Source organism: Eubalaena glacialis, chromosome 8, assembly GCF_028564815.1.
Source record: "Eubalaena glacialis isolate mEubGla1 chromosome 8, mEubGla1.1.hap2.+ XY, whole genome shotgun sequence".
Lineage (NCBI taxonomy): Eukaryota > Metazoa > Chordata > Mammalia > Artiodactyla > Balaenidae > Eubalaena > Eubalaena glacialis.
In genome coordinates, this window is record NC_083723.1 from 90839059 (window position 1) to 90863205 (window position 24147).

The following is a 24147-nucleotide window of genomic DNA, read 5'->3' on the forward strand; positions in this document are numbered from 1 at the left end:
TAGAAACAAATGACAACAGAGACACGACGACCAAAACCTATGGGATGCAGCAAAAGCAGTTCTAAGAGGGAAGTTTATAGCAATACAAGCCTACCTCAAGAAACAGGAAACATCTCGAATAAACAACCTAACCTTGCACCTAAAGCAATTAGAGAAAGAAGAACAAAAAAACCCCAAAGCTAGTAGAAGGAAAGAAATCATAAAGATCAGATCAGAAATAAATGAAAAAGAAATGAAGGAAACAATAGCAAAGGTCAACAGAACTAAAAGCTGGTTCTTTGAGAAGATAAACAAAATTAATAAACCATTAGCCAGACTCATCAAGAGAAAAAGGGAGAAGACTCAAATCAATAGAATTAGAAATGAAAAAGGAGAAGTAACGGCTGACACCGCAGAAATACAAACGATCATGAGAGATTACTACAAGCAACTCTATGCCAATAAAATGGACAACCTGGAAGAAATGGACAGATTCTTAGAAATGCACAACCTGCCAAGACTGAACCAGGAAGAAATAGAAAATATGAACAGACCAATCACAAGCACTGAAATTGAAACTGTGATTAAAAATCTTCCAACAAACAAAAGCCCAGGACCAGATGGCTTCACAGGCGAATTCTATCAAACATTTAGAGAAGAGCTAACACCTATCCTTCTCAAACTCTTCCAAAATATAGCAGAGGGAGGAACAGTCCCAAACTCATTCTATGAGGCCATCATCACCCTGATACCTGACCAGACAAAGATGTGACAAAAAAAGAAAAGTACTGGCCAATATCACTGATGAACATAGATGCAAAAATCCTCAACAAAATACTAGCAAACAGAATCCAGCAGCACATTAAAAGGATCATACACCATGATCAAGTGGGGTTTATTCCAGGAATGCAAGGATTCTTCAATATATGCAAATCAATCAACGTGATACATCATATTAACAAATTGAAGGAGAAAAACCATATGATCATCTCAATAGATGCAGAGAAAGCTTTCGACAAAATTCAACACCCATTTATGATAAAAGCCCTGCAGAAAGTAGGCATAGAGGGAACTTTCCTCAACATAATAAAGGCCACATATGACAAACCCACAGCCAACATTGTCCTCAATGGTGAAAAACTGAAACCATTTACACTAAGATCAGGAACAAGACAAGGTTGCCCACTCTCACCACTATTATTCAACATAGTTTTGGAAGTGTTAGCCACAGCAATCAGAGAAGAAAAAGAAATAAAAGGAATCCAAATTGGAAAAGAAGAAGTAAAGCTGTCACTGTTTGCAGATGACATGATACTATACATAGAGAATCCTAAAGATGCTACCAGAAAACTACTAGAGCTAATCAATGAATTTGGTAAAGTAGCAGGATACAAAATTAATGCACAGAAATCTCTTGCATTCCTATACACTAATGATGAATAATCTGAAAGCGAAATTAAGAAAACACTCCCATTTACCATTGCAACAAAAAGAATAAAATATCTAGGAATAAACCTACCTAAGGAGACAAAAGACCTGTATGCAGAAAATTATAAGACACTGATGAAATAAATTAAAGATGATACAAATAGATGGAGAGATATACCATGTTCTTGGATTGGAAGAAGCAACATTGTGAAAATGACTCTACTACCCAAAGCAAACTACAGATTCAATGCAATCCCTATCAAACTACCACTGGTGTTTTTCACAGATCTAGAACAAAAAATTTCACAATTTGTATGGAAACACAAAAGACCCCGAATAGCCAAAGCAATCTTGAGAACGAAAAATGCAACTGGAGGAATCAGGCTCCCTGACTTCAGACTATACTACAAAGCTACAGTAATCAAGACAGTTTGGTACTGGCACAAAAACAGAAACATAGATCAATGGAACAGGATAGAAAGCCCAGAGATAAACCCATGCACATATGGTCACCTTATCTTTGATAAAGGAGGCAAGCATATACAGTGGAGAAAAGACAGCCTCTTCAATAAGTGGTGCTGGGAAAACTGGACAGGTACATGTAAAAGTATGAAGTTAGAACACTCCCTAACACCATACACAAAAATAAACTCAAAGTGGATTAAAGACCTAAATGTAAGGCCAGACACTATCAAACTCTTAGAGGAAAACATAGGCAGGGGCTTCCCTGGTGGCGCAGTGGTTGAGAATCTGCCTGCCAATGCAGGGGACACGGGTTCGAGCCCTGGTCTGGGAAGATCCCACATGCCATGGAGCAACTGGGCCCGTGAGCCACAACTACTGAGCCTGCGCATCTGGAGCCTGTGCTCCCCAACAAGAGAGGCCGCGATAGTGAGAGGCCCGTGCACTGCGATGAAGAGTGGCCCCCGCTCGCCGCAACTGGAGAAAGCCCTCGCACAGAAACGAAGACCCAACACAGTCAAAAATAAATAAATAAATGAAAAAAAAAAAAAAAAGAAAACATAGGCAGTACACTATGACATAAATCACAGCAAGATCCTTTTTGACCCAGCTCTAGAGAAATGGAAATAAAAACACAAATAAACAAATGGGACCTAATGAAACTTAAAAGCTTTTGCACAGCAAAGGAAACCATAAACAAGACCAAAAGACAACACTCAGAATGGGAGAAAATATTTGCAAATGAGGCAACTGACAAAGGATTAATTTCCAAAATATACAAGCAGCTCATGCAGCCCAATAACAAAAAAACAAACAACCCAATCCAAAAATGGGCAGAAGACCTAAATAGACATTTCTCCAAAGAAGATATACAGATTGCCAACAAACACATGAAAGAATGCTCAACATCATTAATCATTAGAGAAATGCAAATCAAAACTACAATGAGGTATCATCTCACACCGGTCAGAATGGCCATCATCAAAAAATCTACAAACAATAAATGCTGGAGAGGGTGTGGAGAAAAGGGAACACTCTTGCACTGTTGGTGGGAATGTAAATTGATACAGCCACTATGGAGAACAGTATGGAGGTTCCTTAAAAAACTACAAATAGAACTACCATACGACCCAGCAATCCCACTACTGGGCATATACCCTGAGAAAACCATAATTCAAAAAGAGTCATGTACCAAAATGTTCATTGCAGCTCTATTTACAATAGCCAGGACATGGAAGCAACCTAAGTGTCCATCATCGGATGAATGGATAAAGAAGATGTGGCACATATATACAATGGAATATTAGCCATAAAAAGAAACGAAATGGAGTTATTTGTAGTGAGGTGGATGGAGTTAGAGTCTGTCATACAGAGTGAAGTAAGTCAGAAAGAGAAAAAGAAATACAGTATGCTAACACATATACATGGAATCTAAGGGAAAAAAAAAAAGGTCATGAAGAACCTAGTGGCAAGATGGGAATAAAGACACAGACCTACTAGAGAATGGACTTGAGGATATGGGGAGGGGGAAGGGTAAGATGTGACAAAGAGAGAGAGTGGCATGGACATATATACACTACCAAACGTAAAATAGATAGCTAGTGGGAAGCAACTGCATAGCACAGGGAGATCAGCTCTGTGCTTTGTGACCACCTAGAGGTGTGGGGTGGGGAGGGCGGGAGGGAGGGAGATGCAAGAGGGAAGAGATATGGGAACATATGTATATGTAAAACTGATTCACTTTGTTATAAAGCAGAAACTAACACACCACTGTAAAGCAATTATACTCCAATAAAGATATTAAAAAAAAAAAAAAAAGATCTCTGGATTCCAGCTCTGCCAGGGAAGGGAGAAGAAACCTTATGGGAAAGAGGTTATCTGACCTCAGTCACAAAGAGTAAGGCTCGCCAGGCAGGCAAGGGAGACAAAGGCAGGTTATGTGGAAGAAACGATACATATAAAGACACTGGGGGGAAAAAAGTACATATATAAGACTATGAAGATATGGCAACTAAATGCATTGTGGGATCCTGGATTAGACCCTAGACTAGAAAAATGACATTACTGGAAAAACTGGTGAAATCTAAATAAGTTTTGTGTTAACAGTATTGTACCAAGGTTAATTTAGTTTCAATAAATGTGCTATGGTTATGTAAGACGTTAACATAAGGAGAAGTTGGGTGAAGGGTATATGGGAATTTTCTGTACTATTTTTGCAACTCTTCTGTAAGTCTAAAATAACTTAAAAAACAACTGTTTTAAAAAGTACAGGTGTAGTCCGACAGCTATAGGTAGTTTAGTGTGGCTAAAGGCAGTGATTCTTTTCAGTAGCAAAAAAGCCTTGGGACTACCGTAAACATCTTAAATAAGAAAAACTCAAGGTGATTCTGACACCTGGTTTAAATTCCCTAGATTAAAGTACTACCAAGGAGGTGGCACTGACTGATCGTGAAACCAAGCGTTTAGATATGGAGGTGAGTGTGAGAAGTCAAGAAAAACTGCAGGGCTCTGTTCACCGCAGGAGAGGATGGAGATGGCATAAAGAACTCAGTTTTGGACAAGCTGAGTTTGAGGTATCTCTGGTGAACTGAACTGAAGATGTTCAGTAGGCTGGGAAAAGTTCTGGGCTACAAGCCCAGAGCTGGCTGTCAGCAGCAGAGATGCGGCAGGTTAACCCACGTAAGTGCATGAGATGGTTCCAGAGCATAGAAGACACAGATGGTGTCCAAGGATTAAATCCACGATAACACCAACATTTAAGATGCAGATAAGATATAAACTAATACATGTATAGGATGGATACACAACAAGGTCCTACTGTTTAGCACAGGGAACTATATTCAACATCCTGTGATAAACCGTAATAGAAAAGAACATGAAAAAGAATATCTGTGTGTATAGCTGAGTCACTATGCTGTACAGCAGAAATTAATACAACACTGTAAATCAATTATACTTCAGTAAAATTAAAAAAAAAAGATGCAGATAAGAGAGAAGAGTACTCAAAGGAGAAGAAGGATGAAACTAAGGTGAATACTGTCAGACAGACCATGGAATATGGGATTTTCAAGAAAGGTAATCAATAGTGTTTCATGCTACAGGGAAGTCAAATAAGGAAAGATTTAGAAAGGGTCCAGTAGTGTTGGCCCCAGCGTCGGTGTTAGTGACCTCAAGGGAGAAACTTCATTGGAGCTGCAGGGACAGAAATAGCCTGAGGAACAAACGGAAGAGAGTGGCGGGAAGCAGAGACAGTGAGTGAAGACTGGCCTTTCCTGCAGGTGGCTGAGATGGGAACGGAAGAGGCAGTGTGGTAGCTATTACAATTTTGTTTGTCTTTAAAGAAAAAGGCTTGAGCATGTTAAAAAATCTGAGACTACTGCCAGAAGAGAGGAAACATAGCTGCAGGAGCAAAAGCGGACATTGAGAGGAGCAAGGTCCCAGGGGACTCAGGAGGGCGGAAGATCCTGAGGGAAGCAGGTGGAAGAATCAGCCTTGGAGGGGAGGAGTCTTGCCCCATCCCCTGAGACAGGAAGCAGGAAGGAAGGGAAGGATGCAGATCAGTTTGCAGATGGCAGAGGAGAGAACACAGGAAGTTAAGGAAGTTCCTGTCTGATGGCTTCTGTTTTCTCTGTTAAGGACACGGGAAGTGGTGAGGTAGGCAGAATGGTACAATCTTGTCGATAGCTCTTGCGGGGACTGAGAGGGGGAGCTGATTAGTTGGCCTGCAGTGTGGATGGTCCTGCTTCTATACCCATCAGGCTGATGCTAACCTATAGGAACTGTATAATTCCCTCCACTAATTAATGTTTAACCACTTAAGGAGGAGTAGAGGAGGGGGCAATGTTGACAGACTGGTCTAGGGCTGGTTTTTACTTCCCATGCAGGTACAGCAGAACTAAAGACCAAGGGATAGTCTGAATAATAAAAAGAAGAGAGTGAAGTCAGGTGGGGTTTATTGGAGGAGGATAAGACTGAAAAACAGGTATAGTATTAATAGAAAATTGGAAGGTTGAAAGGTTGTGGTCAGGATATCAAGAATTTACGATTTTTGATTAGAAGTGGCTCTGGATGATCTCATTCATCCATGCATACATCCATCCGTGCACCCATGCATGCATGCATCCAGTATTTATTTAGCACACATGGGAGGTCCTGCTGGCTGGGGATGAAGGAAGGCCAAGAGAGAGACCACAGTGAAGCAGAACACAAATGAAGGTCGCTGGAGTTGAAGTGACCAAGAAATAAGAGGGCACTGGACAGGTGAACCAAAAGGAGGAGACAACTTTGAACTAGGGGCTAGGCTGACTGTGGGAAAGTAAACAGCCACCCACCACCCCATCCTCCCCTCTTCCTTGCTGGCCAGGAATATCTATACAGGTAGAAGGCAGTAACTAGGACGGGTAGAAAGTTGCAGAACTGTATGGAATGAGCCTTATGGAGGGCAGGGAAGCTCTTTACAAGAGGGTGGAAAACCAGTATCTTTAAAGGCACTGGGGCATTTAGAGACGTCCAGACACTAGACATAAGGCTTCAGAAGATGAGCCCTCTCTACTCCAGAGGCCACACAGGAAGCTCTCTCAGCAGGAGAGCCAAGGGTTCAGCTGAGGCAGAATGAAAGGGCTTCCTGCACGCCACATTAATAGCCTTCAGTGTTAAGACCAAGTCCACTTATGAAATTATCTTAGACATTTTTTCTTTTTTGGCCTTGCTGTGCGGCATGTGGGATCTTAGTTCCCTGGCCAGGGATCGAACCTATGCCCCCTGCAGTGGAAGTGCAGAGTCCTAACCACTGGACCACCAGGGAATTCCCCCATCTTAGCATTTTTTTTTTTTTTTTTTTCACCTGTTCAGCTTCTGTGTTCAGTTTGGCATGGTTTCATGCTAAACTTACCAGGTTATCTACTTTTTAATTTAATTTTGCAGGTGTTTGCTATTTAATTTCTCTCACAGTGTGTAATAAAACAAGGGTTATATGACCGATTCTCCTATGCCCAAGCCCACGGTGGACAGATGTCTTTCGGGCTTGTCTAAGATCTACTGATCATGGTTACAGAGGCGTCTCTTTCAGAATAGTTGGAGCAGCACGCAGAGTTCTCTGGACAGCAAGATGGGTGACAAACCTATCAGTCCATCTGAATTTTTCAGATTCCTCTCATTTTTTTCATTTTACTTATAAATGTAAACATACTCTAGGAAAGGCTAAGTGGAGAGCAACTCAATCTGAGAAATCTACCTCAAAGATGGTAACGAGTGCAGAGGGGCTGTGCTGGACTTCCAGAGACTAGGTGAGGAACTGGGATATAGCATAAGAAACTGAAACGTTGCAGGGAAAAAATAGGAGCCACAAAGGGTTTACGAACAAACTTTTAGGGAGCAAAAGTGAACTAAACAAACTCATAAAAGACTCTTGCAATCTAGGCCATACATTAAATTAATCCCTTTCTAACCAGGAAACATGATCATCCTCTATTTAGCTGACCTCTCATCTGGCCCTTCTCTTGCTCAGAAGCAAGAGATCCCACTCTAAGGGATCAGATTCTCTACCGAGCAAAACCCCAGCCTGGCTGAGTTGGGTCACTTGAGCCATAGTGGTGTTAATCAACAGTAATGAATTTGCAAAACTCCAATTTCTTTAAAGGTAGACTGTATTATTATTATTATTATTATTATTATTTGTTTATGCATACATCCTAGACCTGATGGCATTTTATTTTATTTTTTTATTTATTTATTTTTAAAAATTTATTTATTTATTTATTTTTGGCTGTGTTGGGTCTTCGTTTCTGTGCGAGGGCTTTCTGCAGCTGTGGCGAGCGGGGGCCTCTCTTCATCGCGGTGCGGGGGCCTCTCACTGTCGCAGCCTCTCCCGTTGCGGAGCACAGGCTCCAGACGCGCAGGCTCAGTAGTTGTGGCTCACGGGCCTAGTTGCTCCGCAGCATGTTGGATCTTCCCAGACCAGGGCTCGAACCCGTGTCCCCTGCATTGGCAGGCAGATTCCCAACCACTGTGCCACCAGGGAAGCCCTTTTATTTTATTTTATTTTTAATTAATTAATTAATTTATGTTTGGCTGCGTTGGGTCTTCGTTGCTGCGCGCGGGCTTTCTCTCCTTGCGGAAAGTGGGGGCTACTCTTGGTTGTGGTGCACGGGCTTCTCATTGCAGTGGCTTCTCTTGTTGTGGAGCACAGGCTCTAGAGCGCAGGCTCAGTAGTTGTGGTGCACGGGCTTAGCTGCTCCGTGGCATGTGGGATGTGGGATCTTCCTGGACCAGGGCTCGAACCCGTGTCCCCTGCATTGGCAGGTGGATTCTTAACCACTGCGCCACCAGGGAAGCCCCTGACGGTATTTTAGAATGTACTTCTAAGAACTAAAAATCCTTCACTGGAATAAGTCAGAATGGAGACTTGAGTGCACAGCTATTAACTTTCTATCCTCCTTCTTTGGATTCTCACGTTATTCTCCTTAAGAGACTTGACTTTAGGAAAATGAATTATCTTAAGCTCATTATTTCAATCTCTTTTCTTAACTTGCTTTCCAGCAGGTAGCTGGTGGGGGGGGGTAGCCAAAAATATCCCTACAAAGTTAAGACAACAATCCTACCGGAATGCAGCAAAATAACAGAACTTAGTAAGATTAAATACTGTTACTAGCAAGTTAGCAATTCCAAAGACAGGTTTTGGGTTTAGCCATCAACCACTTGGAGATATTACTGATGTTCTGAGAGCTGAAAAGGGACTCTGGAAGCACAAAATCTTTAATGCTGACTAATCAAGTTCTTTCACTTACCTTCCTAAACCTGTAACATTCAGATTTTTGTAGATTTCAGAGTTTATCTCCATTGAACACCACTCCAAACTTACTATCAATCATGTAAAGGTGAAAACGACCTTGAAAGGGAGCTTCGCCCTTAGAATTCTTTAGCTCCTGCCATAAAGGATGAGTCCAGGTCCTTGCCACACTACTGACTGTTAACTCTGTGAGAACCATTTCCTTAAAACACACTCAGAAGAGGAGTCCAGCCATTGTCACAGAGGGAAACTATCTCTTTCACAAATTTTAGGCCCAAATTAAGCTATTAAACAGTCCTCAACACAGCAGCTTTTTTCTTAGCTCACCACAGGATTGAGTTTTTCAAACTAATACCTTACACAAGGAGCAAGTAGATTTTAAATCTAAATAGCCTACTATGAGCCACAGTTATTCTCTGTGTCATATCTACAACAAAGAGTTAAGGACACTTTATTTAAAAGCATTTTTTCCTGTCTTTCATCAACCTTAGATGTCATAGACAGTACCTGTCAATGAATGACATGGAATATGGTTTATAAAGATCTGAGGCAATTAATGTTTCTTCAAAACCTTACCATAAACAATACTGTCAAGATTTTATGACAGAAGAATGGCCTTTAGTTAGATCAATCTCCATAATTAAATGGTATAAAACAAAGCTAAGTCTAACTTTCTGTCTCTTCTCATTTTTACTTTTTCAAAATGAAGATTTTAATGTTTTTAAATGACATGTGCCCACTAATAAAACCTTTAAGAAATGTAAAAATACTTTTGTGTCCAGGAGTCCCACTGGGTCCTGCTTGGTTTGAGTAAGGGCTCAGAGCCAGGCATTTTACATGCACTTATTCTCCCAGCAAAACTGAGTGCTAACCCTGACTCTGTTCTGAAGACAGGGAACAGGTTCAGAGAGGTCACTGGGGCTGAAGCCAGGCAGGATTTTGGGGGCACTCAGGATCCTTCTGATGGAGCGCTGCATTTGAAGCCTGGATGCAAGAATTTTCAGAAGAGGATAGTGCTGTGCATGACGGCTGTTTGTCTTGACAGACAGACCCCTGAGTCACAAAGGACACTTTGATGCCGCCCATGGATTTCCCCGTATGCTGCACTGACACATGGCACGGTGTCCTACTTTTCAGAGAGGAGAGCTCAGAGGATTCTTCTCTTGCTGCCATTGCTGAGATTTTAGAGGCCACTGCTTTCAAGTAGACTGAAGCTTTCAAGTAGATCACGAAGGAGTAAGACATGGAGATCACCATCCTCCCCACAAATACATCAAAACTACATCTACACGTGGAACAACTCCTAGAGAACACCTATTGAACGCTGGCAGAAGACCTCAGACTTCCCAAAAGATGCCCTCAGGCGACCTACAGGCGGGGCCAAATCCAAAGCTGAACCCCAGGAGCTGTGCGAACAAAGAAGAGAAAGGGAAATCTCTCCCAGCAGCCTCAGGAGCAGCAGATTAAATCTCCACAATCAACTTGATGTACCCTGCATCTGTGGAATACCTGAATAGACAACGAATCATCCCAAATTGAGGAGGTGGACTTTGGGAGCAACTGTAGACTTGGGGTTTGCTTTCTGCATCTAATTTGTTTCTGGTTTTATCTTTATCTTAGTTTAGTATTTAGAGCTTATTATCACTGGTAGATTTGTTTACTGATTTGGTTGCTTTCATCCTTTTTTAATTTTATATATATACATATATATATTTTTTCCATTTTCTCTTTTTGTGAGTGTGTATGTGTATGCTTCTTTCTGTGATTTGTCTGTATAGCTTTGCTTCTGCCATTTGTCTTAGGGTTCTGACTGTCCGTTTTTCGTTTTTGTTTTTGTTTTTGTTTCAATATAGCTTTTAGCGCTTGTTATCATTGGAGGATTTGTTTTTTGGTTTGGTTGCTCTCTTCGTTCTTTCTCCTTTTTTTTATTACCTTTTTTATTTTTAATAATTTCTTTCTATTTTAATAACTTTATTTTATTTATCTATCTATCTATCTATCTATTTATCTATCTATCTATATATCTGTCTTCCTCCCTCTCTCCCTTGCTCCCTCCCTTTTCTTATGAGCTGTGTGGCTGACAGGGTCTTGGTGCTCTGGCCAGGTGTCAGGCCTGAGTCTCTGAGGTGGGAGAGCCAAGTTCAGGACACTAGTCCGCCAGAGACCTCCCAGCCCCATGTAATATCAAACAGAGAAAGCTCTCCCAGAGATCTCCATCTCAACACTAAGACCCAGCTCCACTCAACGACCACCAAGCTACAGCGCTGGACACCCTACACCAAACAACTAGCAAGACAGGAACACAAAACCACCCATTAGTAGAGAGGCTGCTGGAAAAAATAATAAGTTCAGAGACACCCCAAAAAACACCACTGGACGTGATCCTGCCCACCAGGAAGACAAGACCCAGCCTTACCCACCTGAACACAGGCACCACTCCCCTCCACCAAGAAGCCTACACAACCCACTGAACCAACCTTAACCACTGGGAGCAGACACCAAAAACAACGGGAACTACGAACCTGCAGCCTGTGAAACGAAGAACCCAAACACAGTACGTTAAGCAAAATGAGAAGACAGAGAAATACGCAGCAGATGAAGAAGCAAGGTAAAAACCCACCAGACCAAATAAATGAAGAGGAAATAGGCAGTCTACCTGACAAATAATTCAGAGTAATGATAGTAAAGATGATCCAAAATCTTGGAAAGAGAATGGAGAAAATACAAGAAATGTTAAACAAGGACCTAGAAGAACTAAAGGGCAAACAAACAATGATGAACAACACAATAAATGAAATTAAAAATTCTCTAGAAGGAATCAGTAGCAGAAAAACTGAGGCAGAAGAACGGATAAGTAACCTGGAAGATAAAATACTGGAAATAACTACGGCAGAGCAGAATAAACAAAAAAGAATGAAAAGAATTGAGGACAATCTCAGAGACCTCTGGGACAACATTCAATGCATCAACATTTGAATTATAGGGGTACCAGAAGAAGAAGAGAAAAAAAAGGGACTGAGAAAATAATTGAAGAGATTATAGTTGAAAACTTCCCTAATATGGGTAAGGAAATATTCAATCAAGTCCAGGAAGCACAGACAGTCCCATACAGGATGATTCCAAGGAGAAACACCCCAAGACACATATTAATCAAATTATCAAAAATTAAATACAAAGAAAAAATATTAAAAGCAGCGAGGAAAAAGCAACAATTAACATACAAGGGAATCTCCGTAAGGTTAACAGCTGATCTTTCAGAGAAAGTCTGCTAGCCAGAAGGGAGTGGCAGGACATATTTAAAGTGATGAAAGGGAAGAACCTACAACCAAGATTACTCTACCCAGCAAGGATCTCATTCAGACTCGATGGAGAAATTAAAACCTTTAGAGATAAGCAAAAGCTAAGAGAATTCAGCACCACCAAACCAGCTTTACAACAAAAGCTAAAGGAACTTCTCTAGGCAGGAAACACAAGAGGAGGAAAAGACTTACAATAACAAACCCAAAACAATTAAGAAAATGGTAATAGGAACATACATATCGATAACTACCTTAAATGTAAATGGATTAAACGCTCCAACCAAAAGACATAGACTGGCTGAATGGATACAAAAACAAGACCCGTACATATGCTGTCTACAAGAGACCCACTTCAGACCTAGGGACACATACAGACTGAAAGTAAGGGGATGGAAAAAGATATTCCATGCAAATGGAAATCAAAAGAAAGCTGGAGTAGCAGGTCTCATATCAGAAAAAATAGACTTTAAAATAAAGACTATTACAAGAGACAAAGAAGAACACTACACAATGACCAAGGGATCAATCCAAGAAGAAGATATAATCATTGTAAATATGTATGCACCCAATACAGGAGCACCTCAATACATAAGGCAAATGCTAACAACAATAAAAGGGGAAATCACAGTAACACAATAATAGTAGGGAACTTTAACACCCCACTTTCACCAATGCACAGATCAACCAAAATAAAAATAAACAAGGAAACACAAGCTTTAAATGATACATTAAACAAGATGAACTTAATTGATATTTATAGGACATTCCATCCAAAACAACAGAATACACTTTCTTCTCAAGTGCTCATGGAACATTCTCCAGGATGGATCACAGTTTGGGTCACAAATCAAGCCTTGGTAAATTCAAGAAAATTGAAATTGTATCAAGTATCTTTTCTGACCACAATGCTATGAGACTAGATATCAATTACAGGAAAAGAGCTGTAAAAAATACAAACACATGGCAGATAAATAATACACTATTAAATAACCAAGTGATCACTGAGGAAATCAAAGAGGAAATCAAAAAATACCTAGAAACAAATGACAATGAAAATACCATGACCCAAAACCTATGGGATGCAGTAAACGCAGTTCAAAGAGGGAAGTTTATAGCAATACAGTCCTACCTCAAGAAACAAGAAACATCTCAAATAAACAACCTAACCTTATAAATAAAGCATTTAGAGAAAGAAGAACAAAAAACCCCCAAAATTAGCAGAAGGAAAGAAATCATAAAGATCAGATCAGAAATAAATGAAAAAGAAAAGAAGGAAACTATAGCAAAGATCCATAAAACTAAAAGCTGGTTCTTTGAGAAGATAAACAAAATTGATAAACCATTAGCCAGACTCATCAAGAAAAAAAGGGAGAAGACTCACATCAAGAGAATTAGAAATGAAAAAGCAGAAGTAACAACTGACACTGCAGAAATACAAAGTATAATGAGAGATCACTACAAGCAACTATACGCCAATAAAACTGACAACCTGGAAGAAATGGACAAATTCTTAGAAAAGCACAACCTTCTTTTGAACCAGGAAGAAATAGAAAATATAAATAGACCAATCACAAGCACTGAAATTGAGACTGTGATTAAACATATTCCAACAAACAGAAGCCCAGGACCAGATGGCTTCACAGACGAATTCTATCAAACATTCAGAGAAGAGCTAACACCTATCCTTCTCAAACTCTTCCAAAATATAGCAGAGGGAGGAACAGTCCCAAACTCATTCTATGAGGCCATCATCACCCTGATACCTGACCAGACAAAGATGTGACAAAAAAAGAAAAGTACCGGCCAATATCACTGATGAACATAGATGCAAAAATCCTCAACAAAATACTAGCAAACAGAATCCAGCAGCACATTAAAAGGATCATACACCATGATGAAGTAGGGTTTATCCCAGAAATGCAAGGTTTCTTCAACATATGCAAATCAATCAATGTGATAAACCATATTAACAAATTGAAGGAGAAAAACCATATGATCATCTCATTAGATGCAGAAAAAGCTTTTGACAAAATTCAATACCCGTTTATGATAAAAACTCTCCAGAAAGTAGGCATAGAGAGAACTTACCTCAACATAATAAAGGCCATATATGACAAACCCACAGCCAACATCATTCTCAATGGTGAAAAACTGAAACCATTTCCACTAAGATCAGGAACAAGACAAGGTTGCCCACTCTCACCACTGTTATTCAACATAGTTTTGGAAGTTTTAACCACAGCAGTCAGAGAAGAAAAAGAAAAAAAAGGAATGCAAATCGGAAAAGAAGTAAAACTCTCACTGTTTGCAGAGGACATGATACTATACACAGAGAATCCTAAAGATGCTACCAGAAAACTACTAGAGCTAATCAGTGAATCTAGTAAAGTAGCAGAATACAAAATTAATGCACAGAAACCTTTTGCACTCCTATACACTAATGATGAAAAATGTGAAAGAGAAATTAAGGAAACACTCCCACTTACCACTGCAACAAAAATAATAAAATACCTAGGAATAAACCTACCTAAGGAGACAAAAGACCTGTATGCAGAAAACTATAAGACACTGATGAAAGAAATTAAAGATGATACAAATAGATGGAGAGATATACCATGTTCTTGGATTGGAAGAAGCAACATTGTGAAAATGACTCTACTACCCAAAGCAATCTACAGATTCAATGCAATCCCTATCAAACTACCACTGGTGTTTTTCACAGATCTAGAACAAAAAATTTCACAATTTGTATGGAAACACAAAAGACCCCGAATAGCCAAAGCAATCTTGAGAACGAAAAATGGAGCTGGAGGAATCAGGCTCCCTGACTTCAGACTATACTACAAAGCTACAGTAATCAAGACAATTTGGTACTGGCACAAAAACAGAAACATAGATCAATGGAACAGGATAGAAAGCCCAGAGGTAAACCCACGCACATATGGTCACCTTATCTTTGATAAAGGAGGCAAGCATATACAGTGGAGAAAAGACAGCCTCTTCAATAAGTGGTGCTGGGAAAACTGGACAGCTACATGTAAAATAATGAAATTAGAACACTCCCTAACACCATATACAAAAATAAACTCAAAATGGATTAAAGACCTAAATGTAAGGTCAGACACTATCAAACTCTTAGAGGAAAACATAGGCAGAACACTCTATGACATGAATCACAGCAAGATCCTTTTTGACCCACCTCCTAGAGAAATGGAAATAAAAACACAAATAAACAAGTGGGACCTAATGATATTTAAAAGCTTTTGCACAGCAAAGGAAACCATAAACAAGATGAAAAGACAACCCTCAGAATGGAAGAAAATATTTGCAAATGAAGCAACTGACAAAGGATTAATCTCCAAAATGTACAAGCAGCTCATGCAGCTCAATATCAAAAAAACAAACAACCCAATCCAAAAACGGGCAGAAGACCTAAATAGATATTTCTCCAAAGAAGATATACAGATTGCCAAGAAACAGATGAATGTATGCTCAACATCACTAATCATTAGAGAAATGCAAATCAAAACTACAATGAGGTATCACCTCACACCGGTCAGAATGGCCATCATCAAGAAATCTACAAACAATAAATGCTGGAGAGGGTGTGGAGAAAAGGGAACACTCTTGCACTGTTGGTGGGAATGTAAATTGATACAGTCAGTATGGAGAACAGTATGGAGGCTCTTTAAAAAACTAAAAATAGAACTACCATATGATCCAGCAATCCCACTACTGGGCATATACCCTGAGAAAACCATAATTCAAAAAAAGTCATGTACCACGATATTCATTGCAGCTCTATTTACAGTAGCCAGGACATGGAAGCAACCTAAGTGTCCATCAACAGATGAATGGATAAAGAAGATGTGGCACATAATGGAATATTACTCAGCCATAAAAAGAAACGAAATTGAGTTATTTTTAGTGAGGTGGATGGACCTATAGACCGTCATACGAGTGAAGTAAGTCAGAAAGAGAAAAACAAATATCGTATGCTAACACATATATATAGGAATCTAAAAAAAAAAAAAAAAAAAATGGTTCTGAAGAACCTAGGGGCAGGACAGGAATAAAGATGCAGACATAGAATTGGACCTGAGGACACGGGGAGGGGGAAGGGTAAGCTGGGACGAAGTGAGAGAGTGGCATGGACATATATACACTACCAAATGTAAAATAGACAGCTAGTGGGAAGCAGCCGCATAGCACAGGGAGATCAGCTCGGTGCTTTGTGTCCACCTAGAGGGGTGAGATAGGGAGGCTGGGAGGGAGACGCAAGAGGAGGAGATATGGGGATATATGTATATGTATAGCTGATTCACTTTGTTATACAGGAGAAACTAACACACCATTGTAAAGCAATTATACTCCAAAAAAGATGTAAAAAAAAAAAAAAAGAGAAAACTTTCATGTGAACCACTGAAAAGGAAGAAAAAAAAAAAGAAATGTAAAAATAAAAATAAAGTCATTGTTAATATTTTAGGACATCCTTCCAAGCATTGCTATGCACATATATACATGTGGACATGCAGTTACACAATTTTATAAAAATGGTCTTACACTAAATGTATGCATATATAAAATGCTGTTTATCAATATATTATAAACATTTTTCTATGCACATAACAATTTCCACTAGGGATTATTTCAATAACTATGTAGTATTTCATTCATTATATGGATATAACTAACTCATGTATCTAACCAGACCTATGTTATTGGTAGTTTAGATTACTTTCAAGTTTTCCATATTTTAAGGAATCTGCAATGATCATCCTTGAATCATGTTTGCTTACCTTATCTGATTATCTTCTCCCAATAAATACCAAGATGTGGAATGGCTGAGCCAAAGGATATACACATTTAAAATATTGTATTGCCAAACTGTCTGCCAGAAAGACAATACTATTCACATTTTCCTCTATGAATGCAAGAGAGTGTTCATTTCCCTTTAATCTTCTTTGCCAATTCTCAGTTTTAAAAGTCTTTACCAACCTAATAGGCCAAAAGATTTCCCATTCTTTATTTAACTTACATTTCTTTGATTATTCATATATTTATTTTATATTCTTGCATTTATTATTTTTGAATAGCTTGTTTGTAGCATTTAGCAGTTTCTTTCTTTTTTTTTTTTTTTTTACTTATTTGTGATAACTTTTGGTAAATTGGGAATAGTCCCCCTTTGTAAGCTGTGTTGCAACCATGTTTCAGTTTATCTTGTGTCTTTTAGCCTTGATTATGATGATTTTATCAATAAAAAGGTTTTAAACTTTATTTAGCCAAAGTTACACATTTTTTTGTACCTGATTTGTAACATTTGAGAGGCATCATTAGAAAGGCCCTCTTTACCTAAACTTTCTAAAAATGTTCACTCATAGTATATAGGCTCTTACAGTTTTAGTTTTTACATATAATCTGGAAATTGCTTTGGTATAAGAAGCAAGGTAGTGATCCAGCTCTTTATTTTTCCCTCTAACACCCACTGTGGTCATCTCAACACCACTTATTTTTTTTTTTTAATTTATATATTTATTTATTTATTTATGGCTGTGTTGGGTCTTCGTTTCTGTGCGAGGGCTTTCTCTAGTTGCGGCAAGTGGGGGCCACTCTTCATCGCGGAGCGCAGGCCTCTCACTATCGCGGCCTCTCTTGTTGCGGAGCACAGGCTCCAGACGCGCAGGCTAAGCAATTGTGGCTCACGGGCCTAGTCGCTCCGTGGCATGTGGGATCTTCACAGACCAGGGCTCGAACCTGTGTCCCCTGCATTGGCAGGCAGATTCTCAACCACTGCACCACCAGGGAAGCCCTCAACACCACTTATTAAATGGGCTATTTTTTTTACCCAATAATTTGAAATCCACTCCTCTCCCTAACTTTTTTTGTTTTTTTCGTTCATTTTTTTTTTAAATTAATAAATTCAAGGCTGCAGTCATCAGGAGGCTGTGCTCCTTCCTACCATGGCAGAGGAAGGATAAGCATTATGCTCATAATATGGTTTTATAATCATAACCTGCAAGTGGCCTTAAGCTGAAACTGAACTTCTTGGCTCAGTGCTATGAAAAAGAAAACCATGGCATCAACTAGACGAAAAACATAAGATGTTATGCTTGGCAGGTATTCCATACCTCTTTAAGCAACAATGAATAACCCTAATCATAAGACAACTCAGCTACTTAGGGTTTTTCTGTGGAGCTAATGCTTCCTGATGGATCTACACAACGTAGGTCTGCCCCAAATTAGATGATCTACAGATACCATCCTCAGCCTCCTTTGTGATGGAGAAAGATCACTGGGAACACCTGCTGTTTAAATTGTTGATGCTCAAATAAATTTTCATAATGCGTTATGGATTGGAATTCTGGGTATTCAGTGAAAATTTGTGGAAGGGCTTGAGATGATTCAAAGGTCTACTTCTGAGAAAAAGGGTTCTCCCAAAGGCACCACAACAGGCCCCTGGTAACAGAGTAGAATGATTGTCTGCGAATCAATACCAGTTGGACTCCTAAATGCTCACATGGAGAAGGAAGCTCTGCTACCTGTCTTCCTGGCATTTTAAGTATATGGGTATCTCTAATTAGCAACTAAGAATCTTGGTGTTATTCATACTAGTTTAGAGGAAGTCAACCTGAACTTGACTGGAAACTTAGCACCTGCCCAAAAAACACCCTCTGACCCACAGGTGAGAGAGCCCACATGGTGAAATGTCATAAAGAAGTGATTTATTCTTCTAAATATTATTAGGAAGCTAATGATAACCTTAGCCCTGCCTTTTCTGTGTGAAGATTTAATGGTATGCAGAGGCAAGATCACAGACATTCATATCAAGTACCATTTATGTCTTTTGGAAAACTGTAGCTGAAGACATTGGCTGTCATGTTACCCATATCACATAAAGGGGCCTCAGGCCTAAAGGTGATATAAATAGATCATCTCAGGTGTCTAGTGCATTTAGCTCCTCTGTTTGCTTTAGTGGTTACTCTGCTTTAAAATATTTTTTCTTTGTATTTTAACATTGTGAGCTCCTTTAAGTCACTTTTGAAGTCTAGAGAATGTACGTGTCAGAAATGGAGGGACTTTAACTGTTTTGTTCGCCACTATATTCCCAGTCACTAGAAGAGGGCCTGCCCTGTGGTTTGTAGTCAATGTGTTGAACGAACAACTAGAAAATAAATGATTCAAGAAATATACACATACATATACATGCACAAACAAAAATTACCAGGTGTCTTGTGCAGGGACACTCATTTTACTAGCAATAATCCAAAGGTAAAGAAAGTTTTTGTTTGTAATCTCCTTCATTCATTCAGTATATCTTCACCGCACATCTGCCGCATGCCAGAACCCCTCTGACACAGTTGTTGCTCCTGAAGGGCTCATATATCTACCAGAGTAAGTCAAGGGATCATCAGACAATCATGGGACAATGTAATGAGGACAATGGTAAGAGATGTGTGCAGATATCCGGGGAACTCATGGGAGCGCACTTAGCCAGCTGGAAATCCAGGGAGTAGGGGGCTGGGGCGTGGGGACCATTCTCCTGAATAAAGGTTCTGGCCAAGGTGCGCCTCTGTGGATGAGGAGGTATCAGCTGCGGGGAGACAGGGAGAGGCAGGTGTGCCAGGAGTGCCAAGTGGAGCTGGGGGAACCAGCAGGCAGGAGGTGAGGAACGAGAAAGAGCTGGATGTGGCTATGGCATCAGGTAGACGACCGGAAGTGGTGAGAGGTGAAGCAACAGGGAAGAGGCAGCCTGACACACGCTGAGAGCCTGCAATTTTCCCTCTTGGCAATGGGGAGCTTTTCAGTGGGTTTATATCAGAAAGGGGCCTGGTGAGATCTGCACCTTAGATGGGTCGCCCTGGCTGGCTGGAAAATGAACTAGAGGGAGATAAGGTGCAGGTCGGCAGGACTAGTTAGCCCGGGTGAGAGTTGACAAGAGCTTGGAATAGCATGTGGTTACAGAAATGGAGAAACGCAAAGGAGAAATATTTTGGAGAAGATCATGTACTTTAATTCTCTCTTTCATAGTTGCTAGTGTTTTTATTCTATACTTCATTACTACTGGTATTCTCCGATAACTTCTAAGGATCTCGTTTCGTGAGTCTTCTTTTTGTTGCCTCCTACACGATCCTTTATTCCAAATGTTTTTATGACAATTCTTTTTTTTTTTAAACATCTTTACTGAAGTATAATTGCTTTACAATGGTGTGTTAGTTTCTGCTTTATAACAAAGTGAATCAGTTATACATATACATATGTTCCCATATCTCTTCCCTCTTGCATCTCCCTCCCTCCCACCCTCCCTATCCCACCCCTCTAGGTGGTCACAAAGCACCAAGCTGATCTCCCTGTGCTATGCGGCTGCTTCCCACTAGCTATCTATTTTACATTTGGTAGTGTATATATGTCCATGACACTCTCTCACCCTGTCACGTCTCACCCCTCCCCCTCCCCATATCCTCAAGTCCATTCTGTAGTAGGTCTGTGTCTTTATTCCCGTTTATGACAATTCTTGATGCAAAATATAGAAAGTAACAACCACTAAAGTTGTCATGACAAAGAACAGCCATTTCTCTGCTTGCTTAGTGAGAGCAGCAGACAAGAAAAATGTAAAGCTGACCTTGCTAAATTTGCTTCTGGGGGTATACAGATCTTCAGATAAGAAAGCAGGTATTGGGAATATTTAAAAATTTATTTGTAAGGTTCATCTAATCCTATCACAGCAAGGGAAAGGACTTTAAGGTCACCCGATAGACTTACCCAAATACCTACACTTCAATTAAGATGAAAAAATAAATCATCTTTAAAATAGGTGTTAGAATATGACAGAATATAGAGACAATATTCTCAAAAGACATTTCTCCCTGTCAGCAATCTTCCAGAAGAGTATCTCTGCAGTCATTTTTTTCTCCTTTCCACAGTGAGGATAAGACAGTGAGTTAGTAATTCAGCCCTGTTTTCCACAGCTGCCCCCAACATCGGACTGACGTTACCTTATGCACAATGAGCTCGTGAGTGCCATCTGGAAGAGTCCTACCATCTTCCTGCATCAGCGGGACGAAGGAGAAGCCAAACAACTTCTTCTCTCCTTTCTCCTTTGCTGTAGGGGAAAAATAAATTAGTCAATTTTTTTGAATTAATTGAAGTATATAGTTGATTTACAATGTTGTGTTAGTTTCAGGTGTACGGCAAAGTGATTCAGTCATATATATATATATTTTTTTTTTCAGATTCTTTTCCCTTATAGGTTATTACAAGATATTGAGTATAATTCCCTGTGAAAATTAGTCAGTTATTTAAGTGTATGCTTACACAACTGTGTTCAGATACATAGACTGTGACGATGCGTGATCATCAAGAGATATACCCCCCGACACGCACACATGCCAGCTCCTTTTACACAATGAAGAGCAGCTTTTATGATGGGACCTCTATCTACAGTAGCCACCCTCTAACCCCATATTCCTGCCTTATAATCTGCAAGTTACATTCCTTGACTAATTTTCTTCATGGGATTCACTATCTGAAATTATGGTGGGTTTTTTTGTTTTTTTTTAAAAATTTGTGGATTTCCTGTTTCTTCTCCTCACAAGCTACCCTCCACTCCTGAACGTAAGCACCATGGAGGGCAGGATTCTTGTCTAATTAATTTAATCTATGCTTGGTATCTCAAAGAATGCCAAGAACATAGTAGGTTCTCAATAAATGTACAGTAAACAAATGAACGAGTGAATGAATGAATGTGAAATGCAATATTTTGCTTACTCCTCCTGGAAAGGGAGGCTCTCAGCTCTGCTTTGGTCCATGACAGAACTCTCCCTACAGCCACATGTGTAAACACAGAGCCCTACGGAAGCCACCTCCTTGGAATAAGGCGTGCTGAAAAACATAAACAGCATTCTATAGTTTGATAAGAGCTTCCTGCAGTAGTATTCTGGGAGTCGGAAATGAGGCAATGAGGTTTTCAGATGCCTAATTGTGAATTACAACAGCTAGAAATGTCAAGGTTCATTGGCAATTGTTTATAGAGAAGGAAATTGAGATCTTACAATGTCAGGTAACCTGTTCTAGATCTCTTCAGTACCACTGCAGTTCTTTCCACACACCTTCCTTTTCTCCAAAAATGGAGAAAGCATGGAAAGAACCTGGTTTGTTCAACTGGACCCTCTCCTTGTATTTAGACGTGTAGGGAAGAGTTGCAGGGCTGGCAGCCATTATGGGCTGGTTATACTTGATAGAGAAGTCCAGCTTTGGGATGCAGTAAGACCCTCAGTAGAGGTGTCAGATATGGTGATCCTGAGGATTAGACAAGAGGCTCTAGCAACAAACACACTGCTTCTGGCATTTAACCACAGGGACGTGGAACCCTGCACAGAGAGTAGTAATTCTGGCTGGCTAGCTTAGGCCCCTAGCATGAGGACATCCCTGAAAATGTGATTATAGCAACAGTTCTTCTTCTTAAATCATTAATTTCAACCCCAGAGGTAAACTGGGGAAATATCAGTACTCTTTAAAGTTAAACAAAAGTCACAGCAAAGATCTCTGGGAAGAGATTTTTATGTCAATGAGCGTGCTGGGTATGGAACTTATGATTTAGGGGAGAAGACTTATTTACAAATAATTTTCTAAGTTGATTTGACTGCCATTTTGGTGTGGTTTTTGGTATTCAATTCGGAAAGATAAAAAGAATCCAAGATGCATAAAATTAGCAAAGATAAGGAACAAAGCAACAGTTTCCCCAAATTTGCCTTCTGCTATAAAATACAAATAAATACCAAACAAAGTTTAAAGTGCATGGCCTTTTGTCCTGAGCTATTAGATCAGGATTAATAAACTGAATGGACTGTTATGTATAATATGCATAACATGATCCCCTTTTACTAATAAAAACCCTGAGTTTATGGATTCCACCTCCTAACTTTCCAATTCATCCTTTCTTGTACCTCAACTCCAACAATTCTGCCCCCGGGACCCCCAGTTTATTGACCCATCCCTCCATCCCCTCCACTCCAAGTTCCCATTTCTGTGGTCCATCATTCTAATCACTTCCTTGAAAATACCCTCAACCTCTCTCCCGTCCACACTTCCACTAATAACACTGCACCCTTGTAAAATCCAATTTGTGGCTCATTCCATGCCTACACTAAGCACAGAAGCGTCCCGGGATAGGCAAACTTTCTACATTTACCTAATAAACTCACTCTTCTACTTTTCCAGACAATAATTTCATCCATTCTTCTCTCCTCTCAAGCCTCCAATACGTTGACACTTCCCTCACTTTCAGCTAATGTAGAGAGAATTCCCACATGCCCTAGCATCCACCTATTACCCACCTGCATCTGTCTTCCTGTACTAGACCTGAACTGCTCTTACCCAAGGCGAATTCTTAACCTTGAGCACCGGGTCCCCTGCGCCTTCCCCAACTCAAGGACACTGCTCCTACAGCTGTCCTCACTCTTCTACATCAGTTTTTCCTCTCTACTGAATGATTTCTCTCTAACAAACATGCTTTAAAAGCTCCATCTTAAAAAAGAACACCACCAAAAAACCAACTTCCGGTGACCCACTTTTTTTTATAGCTACTATCCCACTTCTCTGCTCACCTGTATTCTTTATAGCAAAGTTTCTCAAAAGATTTGTATACACTCACTGCCTGCCCTTCCTTTTCTCCAGCTTACTCTTTGACTCACTCCAGCCAGGCTTTCAACACCACAAATCCACTAGAACAACTTGTCAGGTTCAATGACCTCCATGATGCCAAATCAGGTGATAATTTCTCTGTCCTTATCTTATTATCACTGGCACCTGACACATCTGATTAATCCCCTCTTGAAAAACTTTCTTCATTTAGTCTCCTGGATTCTATTCTTCCTCGATTCTTCTTCAACCTCACTGGCTATTCCTTCTTAATCCACATAATGGCTACTTTTCAATCTCCCCAAATCTAAAGGTGTCAGTGCCCCAGGGATCCATCCTTGGACTTCCCTTGCTATCTAAACTTACTTAGACATCTCACCAGTCTCATGGCTTTGAAAATCTTTGACATCCGTGATGTGCTGGAGCTGGCCTGTACTGGCTCACAAGAGCTGACAGTGTGCATCTTTCCCCAACTCCAAGATCAGTGACGTCAAGTTGGCAGCTTGAAATTGACCATGGTGGGAGTATTTACCCCATGGAATCAGCAAATGCTAT

The 24147-nt window shown here is 40.0% G+C and overlaps 1 protein-coding gene across 1 annotated transcript in view; it reads right to left on the reverse strand.

Moving 5' to 3' along the window:
* The window catches only part of DOCK4 (dedicator of cytokinesis 4), a 475175-nt gene that overhangs the window by 148336 nt on the left and 302692 nt on the right, over positions 1 to 24147 (reverse strand). The window contains exon 16 of the mRNA XM_061197939.1: positions 20949 to 21055. Coding sequence (XP_061053922.1) covers positions 20949 to 21055 — 107 coding nt within the window. The remainder of the gene's footprint in view (positions 1 to 20948; positions 21056 to 24147) is intronic.